Source organism: Elaeis guineensis, chromosome 2, assembly GCF_000442705.2.
Source record: "Elaeis guineensis isolate ETL-2024a chromosome 2, EG11, whole genome shotgun sequence".
Lineage (NCBI taxonomy): Eukaryota > Viridiplantae > Streptophyta > Magnoliopsida > Arecales > Arecaceae > Elaeis > Elaeis guineensis.
The window spans coordinates 82569790-82582437 of NC_025994.2; the positions used below are offsets into that span (position 1 = coordinate 82569790).

A 12648-nucleotide genomic window follows, 5' to 3' on the forward strand; every position below is an offset into this window, starting at 1 on the left:
TTATATAACTATATAAGTATATTATTAACTTGATTTATCATGTATTTAGTAATTTCTTTGATTTTGTAGTCATAAAATTTAAATATTTAAGTTATATCTGTAATTATATCTATACTTTAAATATCCAAATTGTATCCGTATCCATATCAAACAAATATGGATATGAATTTTTGTATTCGAATAATATCCGTATCCGTATATATATTCGCTAGATAAAATAAATATGATTATGGATATAATGATATTTGATCCGTATTTGATTTAATTTCATCTTTAGTATCAAATTTATTTATTTTTGATTAATGTTGATAATCTTCTTCATGCTTTTTTTTTTTTTTTTTTTTTTAATCTGTAGCAAAGGTAAGATATGGGAAGCAAAATAAAAATAAAAATCCCAACACTCTTCTCGCGAAAGATTTCCAAACAAAGATATTTTTATAATTAAACTTTTATATTTATGTATCGTCTGTACATAATATAATAGCAGTTCTATTATGAAACGATCCTTCGAAATAAATATATCAAAGTTTTTCACATCATCTAACATTGGATACAACTCTCATTTTTGCATATCACTATATTCTTGCTAATTATTTTTATTATTTAATTAAACACCACCGCATAGCACATGTTGTTTGCTAGGACACAACTAAACTTATAAACCAAAATCAAATCTTAGCTAAAAATTGAAATTTCCAAGTCACATCTGGGGATCTTGAGAACCTATGTAAACGTAAACAATAAAAAATAGAAATCTTAGTCGGAAGCATTTTATTGGTGGTCCATTAATACGGAACTCAATGATCATCAAACGTGACTCACGTCTTCCTGACTAGGGGCCCCACAACAAAGAATCTCTCTAGTTTCAGCGAGTCAGCAGGAGTGGTCCTTTTCGAGGTGCAGTGATATGACCATCTCCTCAACTCCTTTTTTTTTTTTTTCGGTAAACCTCAACTCTTTTCACCATGTGCATCGGCAGCTACTGTTCCCAGGGATTTTTTTTTAAAAAAAAAAGAGGGAAAAAAAAAATCCAAACCCTAACCTTAGAGGGAGAGCAATGGCCGAGGGAGGTGCTCCGGCGGGCGGAGGAGCGTCGCTGAAGGACCATGGCAACGAGTTCTTCAAGGCCGGGAACTATCTGAAGGCCGCCGCCCTCTACACGCAGGCCATCAAATTGGAACCGAACAACCCCACCCTCTATAGGTTTTTCTCTCACCCAAATCCCCATCCATTCTTCTGTATCAGTTTCTAGTTCAATACTTCGTAGGAAATACGCTTACCTTTGTTGATTGCGGCACTGGATTAGCCTTTCGATTATATTTCCTGGGGGAATTATTTGCTTTATTGGATGGTCGCAGAAGTGGCGGGGCGGGTTTGATAATCGAGTATCTTGACGTCATTTGTCTGATTTTAGAATAAAATTTCGATATTGGGGGGAAAAGAGAGGTGGTTGCAAACTTGAAAGCAAGAATCCTTTTAAAGAAAGGTGTTTTTTAGCTTCTTTGAATAGTCATTCCTGGCTAGAAGCAGAAGCCTGTTGTAGTTGTCTTCTTTTATATATATATATATATATATATATATATATATATATATATATATATATATATATATATATATATATATATATATATATATATATATATATATATATATATATATGTATATGTATAGGTATATATGTATATATATATATATGTATAGGTATATATGTATATATGTACGTATACGTATATGTGTATATGTATATATGTATATGTGTATATGTGTATATGTGTGTATATATGTGTATATGTGTATATATATGTATGTGTGTGTGCGTGTGTGTATAATTTTATTATTATTATTATTATTTGTGTGTGTGTGTGTGTGCGCTCGTGTGTGGAGGCACGAATAGAAGTGAATTGTCTGTTGGGAACTGGTTTGATAGTTGAGTTGGTTGATATTTGCTTCCATTAGGTACCTGTACCTTCTTTTGTCTTTACATGAGGTGATGAAAAGAAGGACGAGGAATTAGCACGACAATTTGTTTCCAGCGTATGATCATTGCTACCTTCACAAAAAGGAATATAGTGCAAGTAAGATGTTTGGCATGGCTTGAACTCTTATGCTAATAGACCCCTCAGGCTTTGAACAATATGAACTAGATTAACTAAAACCTACTGATTAAATGTTGATGGGCTTGAAGTTAGCTTATGATTAAATTGATTACTTACATATCTCCTATAGAGGGTGTGCGATATGTCATCAGTAATAGTTGAAGATTAAAGTTTTGAACTCAATATTTAGCTCTTGAATTTTATAATGGATCTTAAGTTGATGGTGACTGATCAAAAGAAAAATAATCCAAAAATCCAAATGTCGAAACCTAAGACCATGTTACACCATTTTAAAATCTACAAATGAGAGCTACAAGATCCATTCGTAAAACTGTGACTAGCGTGCCCTTCATAATGTTGAAAGACATGCACCTGGTGGTTTATAGATATGCTATGGCTCGAAGGCGTTTGACAATATGATTCAACTATTGGCAAGCTAATGACCTTCATAAAGAAGGATGATGGTCATGAAACATCAGATGAGAAAATGGTGTTCATTGGCTTAGAAATGAAACAAATTTTTGTTAACTGAAACAAATGAATATACCTATTTTTTCAAATAGGTGCTCGTTTAAATATTTTAGTTTCTAAGGGCTGTGATTACTTTACTAACCTCAACCAACAAACTTCAAGTACAGTTTATAATGTCTCAACTGTAATTTTCAGTTTTATTCAGTTAGAGGCCTTTTTTCGGGGGCATTACCTGAAGCCTTGAACTACTTGAACTACATGTGTCTATTTTAGGCTGTGAGTACTTATCTCGAATCTGTCTTCCAATGATGCAGTTTTATTTATAATACCTTTTGTTCGTAGGGTTAACATGGTTCTTCAAAAATGGATGAAAGTTGATTACAATATAATTGTCTGGCTTTAACTAACGTAGACCAGATATTTGTGATTCCTCACTAGAATCCCGGGTTACAATTGGGTTACCAGACTGGTGAATAAGATAGTTTTCTGAGGAAAGATGTTGATGGCATTGGATGTAAAAGGCGCTTGTTCTTGCATGTGTATCTATTATTTTACGTCTATGATTGAAATTTGTCTTTTCTTCCTGTCCCTTTCTTATTTTTGCATTTATTCAGTCTTTTGACCATTTCAAATTTTGAATAACGTCTGGATCTTCTTCAAGATTGGGTCACATCCGGCACTCTTGGTTGCTGGACCAAAGATGCTGAAGTACATCAGCATGCTTTTAAGCATTGATTAAGATGTCTGGACATTGAAAAAAATGAGGGACAAAGTTGTCTTGATAGTGGAGAGCATGTGTTGTTTTAAGGGATCAAAAGTCACTACAATGAAACTTGAGTCGAGCATAGCAATTTAACAATGTGATTTGTGACACTGTTGTGTTTGTGTAATTGTAATTTATTAATTGTTAATGTCTCTGTCCAACATAGTTGGATTTTAACTGTAAAAAGTAAATTATATTTTTAATTGTATGACAGCTACTTCAATATAATTTCTGGACCTCATATTTGTGGAGACTGAATTTTGACCCTTTGTCTATCAGCCTAAACTTTTGGGATTAATTGGCTAGCTAACAGTGGTTGTTGGTTTCCGGTCTGGTAAGGGGTTTTGCAATTGTATTAGATGCCATGACTAGATTCCTGATGCTATTTTACTGCTTTACCAGGGATATAGAAAGGGTCTTAGAGGGTATTTTGCGGAAGATCTGCTGCAAATTTGCTGCTAATTAGCAGTGAAAAATGGGTAGGGCAAAGCTGTGCTTTCTTTAAATGATGTGTATTCATAAGATTTTAAATTTCCTTCACATAAGTTTCAACTTGATGATACAATGATCCAGACAAAAAAAATTTAGTTTCTATTGCAAATCATCAAGTGAAATGGAACAACTTTCATAGAGATCTGCATTGTTATAAGCTAGCAAAGATGTGTGGCAGGATTGAAAGAAAAGGGCAGCAAGTAATGGTGATGATAAAGTTGCTCATCATCAAGTGAATGTTCGGATGATAGGCTGAGTCTCTTAATGGAGGGGTATTAGTTGATATTTTTAGTCTCCAATTAAGATCTTTGATAGGCATATTAAAAATGGTTTAGGATGTGGTTGTCATGCTACTAAAAAATCCGCCAGATTTAGAGGTTGCACATTTTCTTAGATGAGGCTTATAAAATGGCAAAATGGTGGTGTAAAATGATAATATCACCCTTCGTTACTAGACATGAGAAAGATTTGAAGGGTCCTTCCTCCCAGTTGAAGATCTTGGCTTAGTCTCTCCATTTTATATTTTGATTTATTTACTAGCTTTCTGCCTGTTAGCGCTTTCCATTTCCTAACAAAAGTGATCCAAATCTTATGCCATAGAACTTCTTTTATGATGGTAATGCTGCTTGTAGTGACAATTTTATTTCACCAAACTACATGAATAATCATCAACATAATTGAGTTATTTGCAACCCTCCATAAAGCTGTGGTCTATATAAATCTATATAAAGTTATTGATACCACTCGAATGTGGATCTACATATTATCCTTCTAGTGCATCAAGTGTGGAATTTGACCATTAAGGATCATCTATTTACCATTTGTTTCAACTAGTTTAAAGAGATTCGATAGTTGCATTTCTGGAATCTCATGATAATTTAAGGTGCCTTCTTTTATTGTCTGACAGCAATCGTGCTGCAGCATTTCTGCACTTGGTCAAGCTCAATAAAGCACTTTGTGATGCTGAGATGACAATCACACTAAACCCCCAGTGGGAGAAGGTATATAAACATATGCATTTTTTAAGAATTTGATTACTTCCAAATTGTTTTTGTAAAAAAAAAAAAATCCTCAATTAGAACTCATGCTCAGTGCGTTATTCTCTTCTAATTTTTAGCTTGACCAATTTTTTGTTTCATGCACTTTCAGGGTTATTTCAGGAGAGGATGTGTTTTGGAAGCAATGGAGCGCTATGATGATGTAAGCCTAGAAATTTCTAGTACTTTTCGTTTTTATGCTTGCATGCATACATACATACACATATATATGTATGTATGTATGTATGTATTATATATGTATGTATGTATGTATGTATCTGCGATGGGTGGGAATGGGAGGCCAATGAAGGCAAGAGTATTTATAAATTAACGTAGTCTGGAAATTCTGCTACCTTAGCCTGACCTATAGATTTCCAATATGTTATTACTACCTGGATTGGATAACTGGTCCTGTTTATGACCTTAGGTGTAGCAAGATGTCAAACCAATTGACTACAGACCCAAAAATATCTTAAACTTGGGATATTTAAGTAGCGTACTTTCATGCACTGCATCTGCCAAGATTGCCCATCAATCGGACAATGAGGTTAATGTCTTGCTGAGCAACTAGATGAGAGATTAGAAATTTTGATTTTGTGACAGAAAAAGGTCATTTCTATTTGTTTTGTTTTGCTGGTACATTGAGCTCTTAGCCTTCTATGTTAATTTATCCTGTTATTCTTCAAATGCAGGCGGTAGCTGCACTCCAGGTAGCCTTGCAGTACAATCCACAGAGTGTAGAAATATCCAAAAAAATTAAGAGGCTCACACAATTAGCCAGAGAAAAGAAGAGGGCTGAAGAAGTAGAAAATATCCGATCTAATGTCGACATGGGAAAATATTTGGAACCCTTGAAACTTGAATTTGTGAGTTTGTTATACCTAAAAGCTTCTTTTAGTTTAGTTGATGATTGTCATTATGTGCATATGCTAGGATATTTCTGGAAGATTTCATTTTTGTTTTCCATAATTCTATCATTTCCCCCCTACTTTCTTGGATGACCTCTGCAAAGGGATATAGGGCATAGCTGTTGTGGTTACCAACAACCTTTCTGATTGTTGGCCTTCATATATGGCAAGAATTGAAAACTTGACCTTTTATTAACTGCAGAATGTAAATTACATCTCTGCTTCTACAAGAAGCTTAGATTCAAATTTGCCTACTTAAGTAATTATTTATTTCTTTTTCCATGTTATGGGGCATTAGCAGGTCTGATCAAACATTTTTTTGTGCACAAATCAACTGGGAATGGACTCATGATACTGAGTATCTTATAGTAGAGGAAATTTGTATAAACCACAAAATGAGAGGCTGCATGTAAGCATCTCGATATTAGAAACTTCTAACTAAAATTTTCTTTATGCATATTGAGATTAGTTTTCAATAGAACAAAGGATTCAGTGCAGATCCCCAGGGATAATGGATTCTGTTCAGATATTTCCTATGTTTGTCACCTCTCTGAGGATAGCATATGCTAGATTTTTTTTTGAAAATGCAAAGTTGAGATTGTAATGGTAATTGACATTGTTGAGTTTGTCTCTTATTTCTTCCTGTACATAAACAACCCTAATACTAGAATTTGGTTTTCACTACCATATAGTACTTAAATTATTTCAATGTGTTATTTTCTTTGAGAAAAGGCCCGGCTGAAGCTGAAGCATATCATCAGCTGAAGTCAATTTGGCCGTAGCAGGTCTGTTAAGACATTTTCTGGTGCAACACAATTTTAACCCATATTTTGGTTTTAATTAGCATTATGGTAGTTACATTTTTTCAAGGTGTTGGTGCAGAATTCCGCCGATGCCGGAGAAGCTGGAGTCGCGGGGATCGCGTCCGCCGTCGGGACCTGCAAGAAAAGTCTAAACCGGAGTTGGGGGTGCTCCGGCAAGATCCTCCGACGCTCAAGTCAGTACTCTGCCTCAACAGAAATGGAGCACTCGAATGGGATTTTAGCAAAGTTTCGAGATAGAGTTTAGAGTTTAGAGAAGAACGTATCTGGGGTGATCCTTTATATAGACGGAGAGCATAACTGATCGACAGCGACGTCTGCAACCACCTGATAGTGGTCCGTTCGGAGCCACGCGGAGTTTGTTGTGGAGAGTAGTGGCGTCAGTGGGCCGTTCAGAGCCACGTGGAGTTTGTTATGGAGAGTGGAGTGGTGTCCGTTGTTGCGACTTGCCAGAGAGTGGTGGGGCCACGTGGAATTTGTTACAGAGAGTGGAGTGGGGTAGTGGCCATTGTCGTGACTTGCCAGAGAGTTCGAGCCTGACGGCTGAAGTTCGGCTGGGACGTCTGATGGAGCGGAATGGCTCTCTGTCTCTGCAATCTAAAAGAGGCTCGGATGTTTCCGAAATTGCTGACGAGTCCACTGTTGTCGGGTGCCTAGAGCGCTGATGCTGCAGACGGAAGTCATCTGCTGTAGAAGCTCGAACGGGGACTTTCTGTTGGGGAAGTCCGATTTCATGAGGAATCCGGCAGAGGATCGACCGACAGTGGACTTCGGATGGCGTTGTGGAGGTTCGTCCGTTGGAGGAGTCTGGAGGATCCTGTGGAAGTCCGATTGGCGTTGTTGAAGTCCGGCTGACGCTATTGAAGGTTGATAGCTGGAGAGGTACGGCAGACACTGGAGGCGGTCGGCCGTTGTAGAAATCCAGCTGCTGAAGTCCGTCCGTTGTAGAAGTTCATCCGGAATCCATCCACTATGGAAGTTCAGACGGAGTCCGGTTCTTGTAGAAGTCCGGATGGGGACCGCTTATTGAAGAAGCTCGGCTGAAGTTCGTCTGTAATAGAAGTTCGGAAGGAATTCGTTTACAGTAGAAGCTCAGATGGAATTCGCTTACAGTAGAGATTCGGAGTAGACCACTTGCAGTAGAAGTTCGGAGCAGACTGCTTCCGGTAGAAGTTCGGCTGAAATTCGAAAGGCGGTCGACCACCGTAGAAACTTGGATGGAGTCTGGTTACTGTAGAAGTCTTACTGCTGAAGAAGCTCGGTCATTGACGAAGTCCGGAGAAAGTTCGGAGTAAAGTCGATCGTGGCTGGGAGAAGTCTGGAAGAGATTCGGAGAATAGTCGACCACTGTAGAGAATCGGCTGAAAGTGAAGTTCAGAGAGCATTTGGAGCAGTCCGGTAGATGAATGGAGAAGCTCATGATTGGAGAAGTCCGGATAGTATTATGGAAGCTCGGACGGTCGGGGGAGTTCGGAAAGACGCCACACAAGGTCGGAAGCCGGAAGAGCCCTGAAAGGGTCGGCCCTTTACGAACTTCGGCTGGGGTTATTGTATACCCAACACAAGGTATTCCTTTCTTTAAGAAAACCTCAGCTGATTGGAGCTCACTACCTATGGGCTAATATTATGGTTCTGCAGCTCCTATTTTAATGAAATGATTCTGTCTAGTGCTGTTTAAGTTAGGAGTGCAACTTGGTTTGGGCTCAAGTCGAACTTGCCTGCCCAACCTTCTCATTAGGTATGGTTAGGTTGAAATTTTATAAATTTGGGTTGGGCTTGGGCTCAAATAGCAGAACCCGACCCATATATAAATAGATAAATAATTCATATTTATGTTTCTTATGGATTACTTGCATATTTATATAACTACAATTTTATTCTCGTTATATTATTTATAAGCGCACCATTGAAATTTATGAATGATTGAGGCAATTCAACAAACATTGATCCAATAAGATTATCCGAAAGTTTTCTCCTATATTAAAATTCCTTTTCCTTCCGATAACCTAATCAACATGGCACAGTGCAAGCCAACCTGACTAAACCCAGCCAATCCAAATCTAGTTTAAGATATGGCTGTACTGGGTGGGGTTGGATTAGAGAAATCCTCACCCAAGACCAGGTTGGGTTAGGTTGAGGGATTTAGAGGTTGTGTTTGGTTAGGGTTTGTCCTCCACCTGATCCAACCTGCCTGACTTGCAGCCATAGTTTAACTGTTTATAGGAAAACAAATCAAGTTCCTCACTCTGTGTGCTGTGTATCAATCATTGTGGGCTCAGTCAAGCTCAATCTGTTTGTTTTTTTTATTTCTTCTTTAAACTTTCTTCATTTCTTTTTGAATATTTTATGAGTTATGTCACTAACTGATTCGTAACTGCTTCCTTTGTTTCATTTTTATGACTGCATTAATTTAAGCCCTTATGAATCTTCAAAATTTGATGATGTAATTTTTCTGATAGTTTTTTTTTATGAACAAGTTCTTGCAGAAGAGTACTTTTGAAAAAAAAAAAATGTTCATATGTTTATGTTGACTTGATGAGTTAGGAGTGCAAAAATTAGAACAGCTCTGTCTAACAAAAACTAACCTGATGCTGTTGCATGTAGTCTGCGAAATTTGGGACTGCAGAACTGGGGCAAAATATCATCTCTTTTCTTGTTGGTGTGATGGAGTCAGCTATTAAAGCTTGGCATGAGACTGGGAAAGTAGATCCGAGGGTGAATTTTCTTCTTGACAAGCAGAAGACTCGGACTGATAAATATGCTCCAGTGGTCAACATTGATAAGGTATTGAAAGTTATCCTAGTGAATACATCATATGCATTATATGATCTGTTTAAGTGAGAAATATATATCTTATGATATTCATTTTAATTTTATGAACTCAATAATTCTAATTAATCTCCTTATTAAACTTCTGCAAGTTGTGCTCCACTTTATGCCAATTAAAGTGCATTTGTTTGTTAAATTGTATCCATAATTGACCTTTCCTCTATGGTATGTCTAGCCGCTATCTCAACAGACATCTCATCCTTACCATCTCTCTGTCACTATTGCTTTGCTAGGCATTTGAATCTCCTCACACGCACAGCAGCTGTTTTACATTTTTAAGGCAGTACACGGAAGAGTCTTTTTCTAGGGCAGCTTGCTTGGTAACACCCAAGAACATTATATCCTACCCACAGGTGTGTATACTTTTATGCTTTAATAACTTCAATCACTGCTTGCATTTGACTGGATGCATGTATTATTGTGTGCTGTTCATATTTTAAGCTCATTCATGCCAATGAGTTTCTCTTAGAATTGAATGTGTGTTAAATAACCTCAACTTTTCACCTGATATAGGAGCAATATTTTGTCAATAAGTATGAACTCTGCACAATGCTTATAATTTGGAATTTAAGTTTCTTCTGCAAACTTTGCAAGTGATTGAATGATTTAATGATGGACCTGTGAGAATGAGCAGAGTAGTATGATATGTAGGTTTGGAAAGGGCAGGGGTCAAGAAAGTGGAAGCTTGGGCACAGTGATGGCTTTTTTGTGCAATTTGAGTCCCCTGTATTACGCAAAGTATGGTTCGTTTCTAGTTCGACCGAAAAGGGCAGGAACTTGTGCAGGTAATTCAACTCACCAAGTCAGAACTGTGGATAAATTCATTTTGATTATCTTTCTTCAACTCTTCCATTAGTGGCTGGTAGGTGGATGGTCTTCATGGATCTAATGGCTGTGATTTTCAACCATGAGTGACGACACACTTGTCCTTTGGTTTAGCCCCCATCTGAGGATTCAGCATTATAAGAAGCTTAGTTTGATCTGAAAATATTTTAAATCTGAAATTTGATATGGAATCTAAGATATTTTAAAATTACTGTGCAGAAAATTTGCATACAGAATAATGCTATATTCTTTTGGCAATAATTTATATTATCCATGGTGGATCCACAAGCTCAGATATAAAAAACGAGACATTTACATAGGAGGAAGAACTGCAACTACAAGTTTCATCTCTTTTCATTGAAAAACCCTATGACACTCTCTTTTTCTCCTCCTTTATAGCATGAGACTAAGCTATAACGTATCTGTTACACTCTCTTTTCTGCTCCTTTATATCATTAGACTAAACTACAATGTTCTGAAGTCCATACTAATACACTTTTAAATGTTTTCCTAACAACTTATAACCAAGTACTTTCTTGAAAATGGAAAATTCCATGTAACCCTATCCAGAAAAGTGTTGAAGTTACTGAAAAGCTCTTTTCTAACTCCATTTAAGCTATACCTGAAGTAGGACTTGTAGACACCATCTTAAAGCAGAATTTAGAAGCTTTTCTACGAAACAGCTTGAAGAAGCGGTAGGAAAATAATAGAACATAACCTGCTAAAGAACGCTATAAGGCAATAAAATAGTGAATTATAAAAAAATAGAAACCAATGTCAAGAGTAGCTGAAGCTGAACCAAATTGAACAACTGTGTATATCATCCTCCAACTGCTAAGGACATTGCGGGTCTGAGCATAACTTGGGCTGCTCTATAGAAAATAAAATATGCACCATGAAATTGGTACCTCAGTAGTAGGTGCAAAACCAATTTTGCTAATGATCTAAGATAAAAGCCATATGGCAAATCATCTCCATGTACTACTGACAAAAATAGATGCTTGCATTCTCTAGAGATAACATCCCTTTTCCTGCACCTAGAAGCACAAGCTAGGTGCATACAAGATGATTGTAGATTATACCTTATAAGTCTTTACACTGGCTAAATTCATCATTGCGATTATTGTTTGTGAAACATGTTTCTTGATGTATCTCATGCTCAACGCTGATTCTTAGGCAATTTGTCATGAGAGAAGCTTTGAGGTTTCAATGTAGCATCATTCGTATTGATAAAAAATATGCATCTTATGGAGGTCATGTCAATAGTCTCCTCTTTTTGTTCCACCTTTCAGGAACCCTGAAGCTTTGGATATCAGTGCCTATGAGGTGTTTCCTCGTCTGTTTAAGGAGCCAAGTTCAGACATCAGATAAAGTTTTACTTGAGAGACAACATCGAGCATGCTGGCTCCCTGCCATTTATTGTTTCTTGGTGTGGTCTGTGGATCACATCATCCCTCTGATTATTTCACTACCAAGAGTTTTCATTGCCATGCAAGGTGCTTCAGTTTTTGTAACGGTACTGTGTCAGTTTTGTTAGTTGAAGCTACAAAAGTTCTCTCCTCGATGATGTATGACCAACCCTCATCCTTTTCCTCCTTTCATGCATGTATACTACTCAAATGCTTGTCCAAACCGTAATGCTTGATGATCACCATTTTGTATTGGTTTATTTTGGATCTATATATTTTCGATCCAGTGGATGGTTACTTTTGGGCATGAAACAACACGACTTGTTTTATTAACATCTATGCATTTCTGAATCAATATACAGTCAAGATAATTGCAATGCCAAAGTTTGCAAGTGAGCCATGGGAAGCTTATCTCTTCCTACAATGCTGTCATGAGATCCATAATGAGACACTTCTAAACCTTTCCCAGCAACGTATAATCAAATACGTTCTGAAAACAGGAAAATTCCATGTATATATAAAAAAGCTTACGGAAAACCTCAGCTCTAATTTCATTCGAGCTATGCCTAAACTCTGAAGTAGGACTTGTACAAGCCATTCTTGCAAACAGAATTCAGAAATCTTTCTAAAAACAGCCATAAGATGCAGTAGGAAAATGTTAACAACAGAACCTACTTAAGTCCCCTAAGACCCAATATATCGGCAAGCTAATCAAAATTAGGAAACAAACATCGAGAATAACCAAATCTGAATCAACTTGTACATCTATACGTCATCCTAAGGATTACAGTTAATCTGATTATTAATTGTGCTGCTCTATAGAAAATAATATTTGCTCATTCAATCTATGAATGGACAAGATAATTAGATTCTAACTTAGAAGTATTTTTCTTTGATGAAATACATCATGGAATGATTGCTTAACATGTGAGTGCGTCTGTGTCATGCTTGATGCTGATGCTTAGGTGCATGTGTGATGAGAGAACCTGTAAGTTCT

General features: G+C 36.9%; 1 protein-coding gene across 2 annotated transcripts; it reads left to right on the plus strand.

The window, feature by feature from the left end:
• The first annotated feature begins 977 nt into the window (after nucleotides 1–977).
• On the plus strand, nucleotides 978–11984 carry LOC105057433 (uncharacterized). Of its 2 annotated transcripts, XM_010940042.4 has the most exons (8): nucleotides 978–1203; nucleotides 4730–4823; nucleotides 4972–5022; nucleotides 5552–5725; nucleotides 9193–9372; nucleotides 9651–9770; nucleotides 10069–10202; nucleotides 11535–11982. In XM_010940042.4, the coding sequence occupies exons 1-8, from the start codon at nucleotides 1058–1060 to the stop codon at nucleotides 11611–11613; spliced, it is 978 nt and encodes a 325-aa protein (XP_010938344.1). In that variant the 5' UTR covers nucleotides 978–1057; the 3' UTR covers nucleotides 11614–11982. The 2 variants fall into 2 exon arrangements, with proteins under 2 accessions (XP_010938344.1, XP_073108062.1); XM_073251961.1 differs by lacking the exon at nucleotides 9651–9770 and having other exon boundaries at nucleotides 11535–11984.
• The last annotated feature ends 664 nt before the right edge of the window (nucleotides 11985–12648 follow it).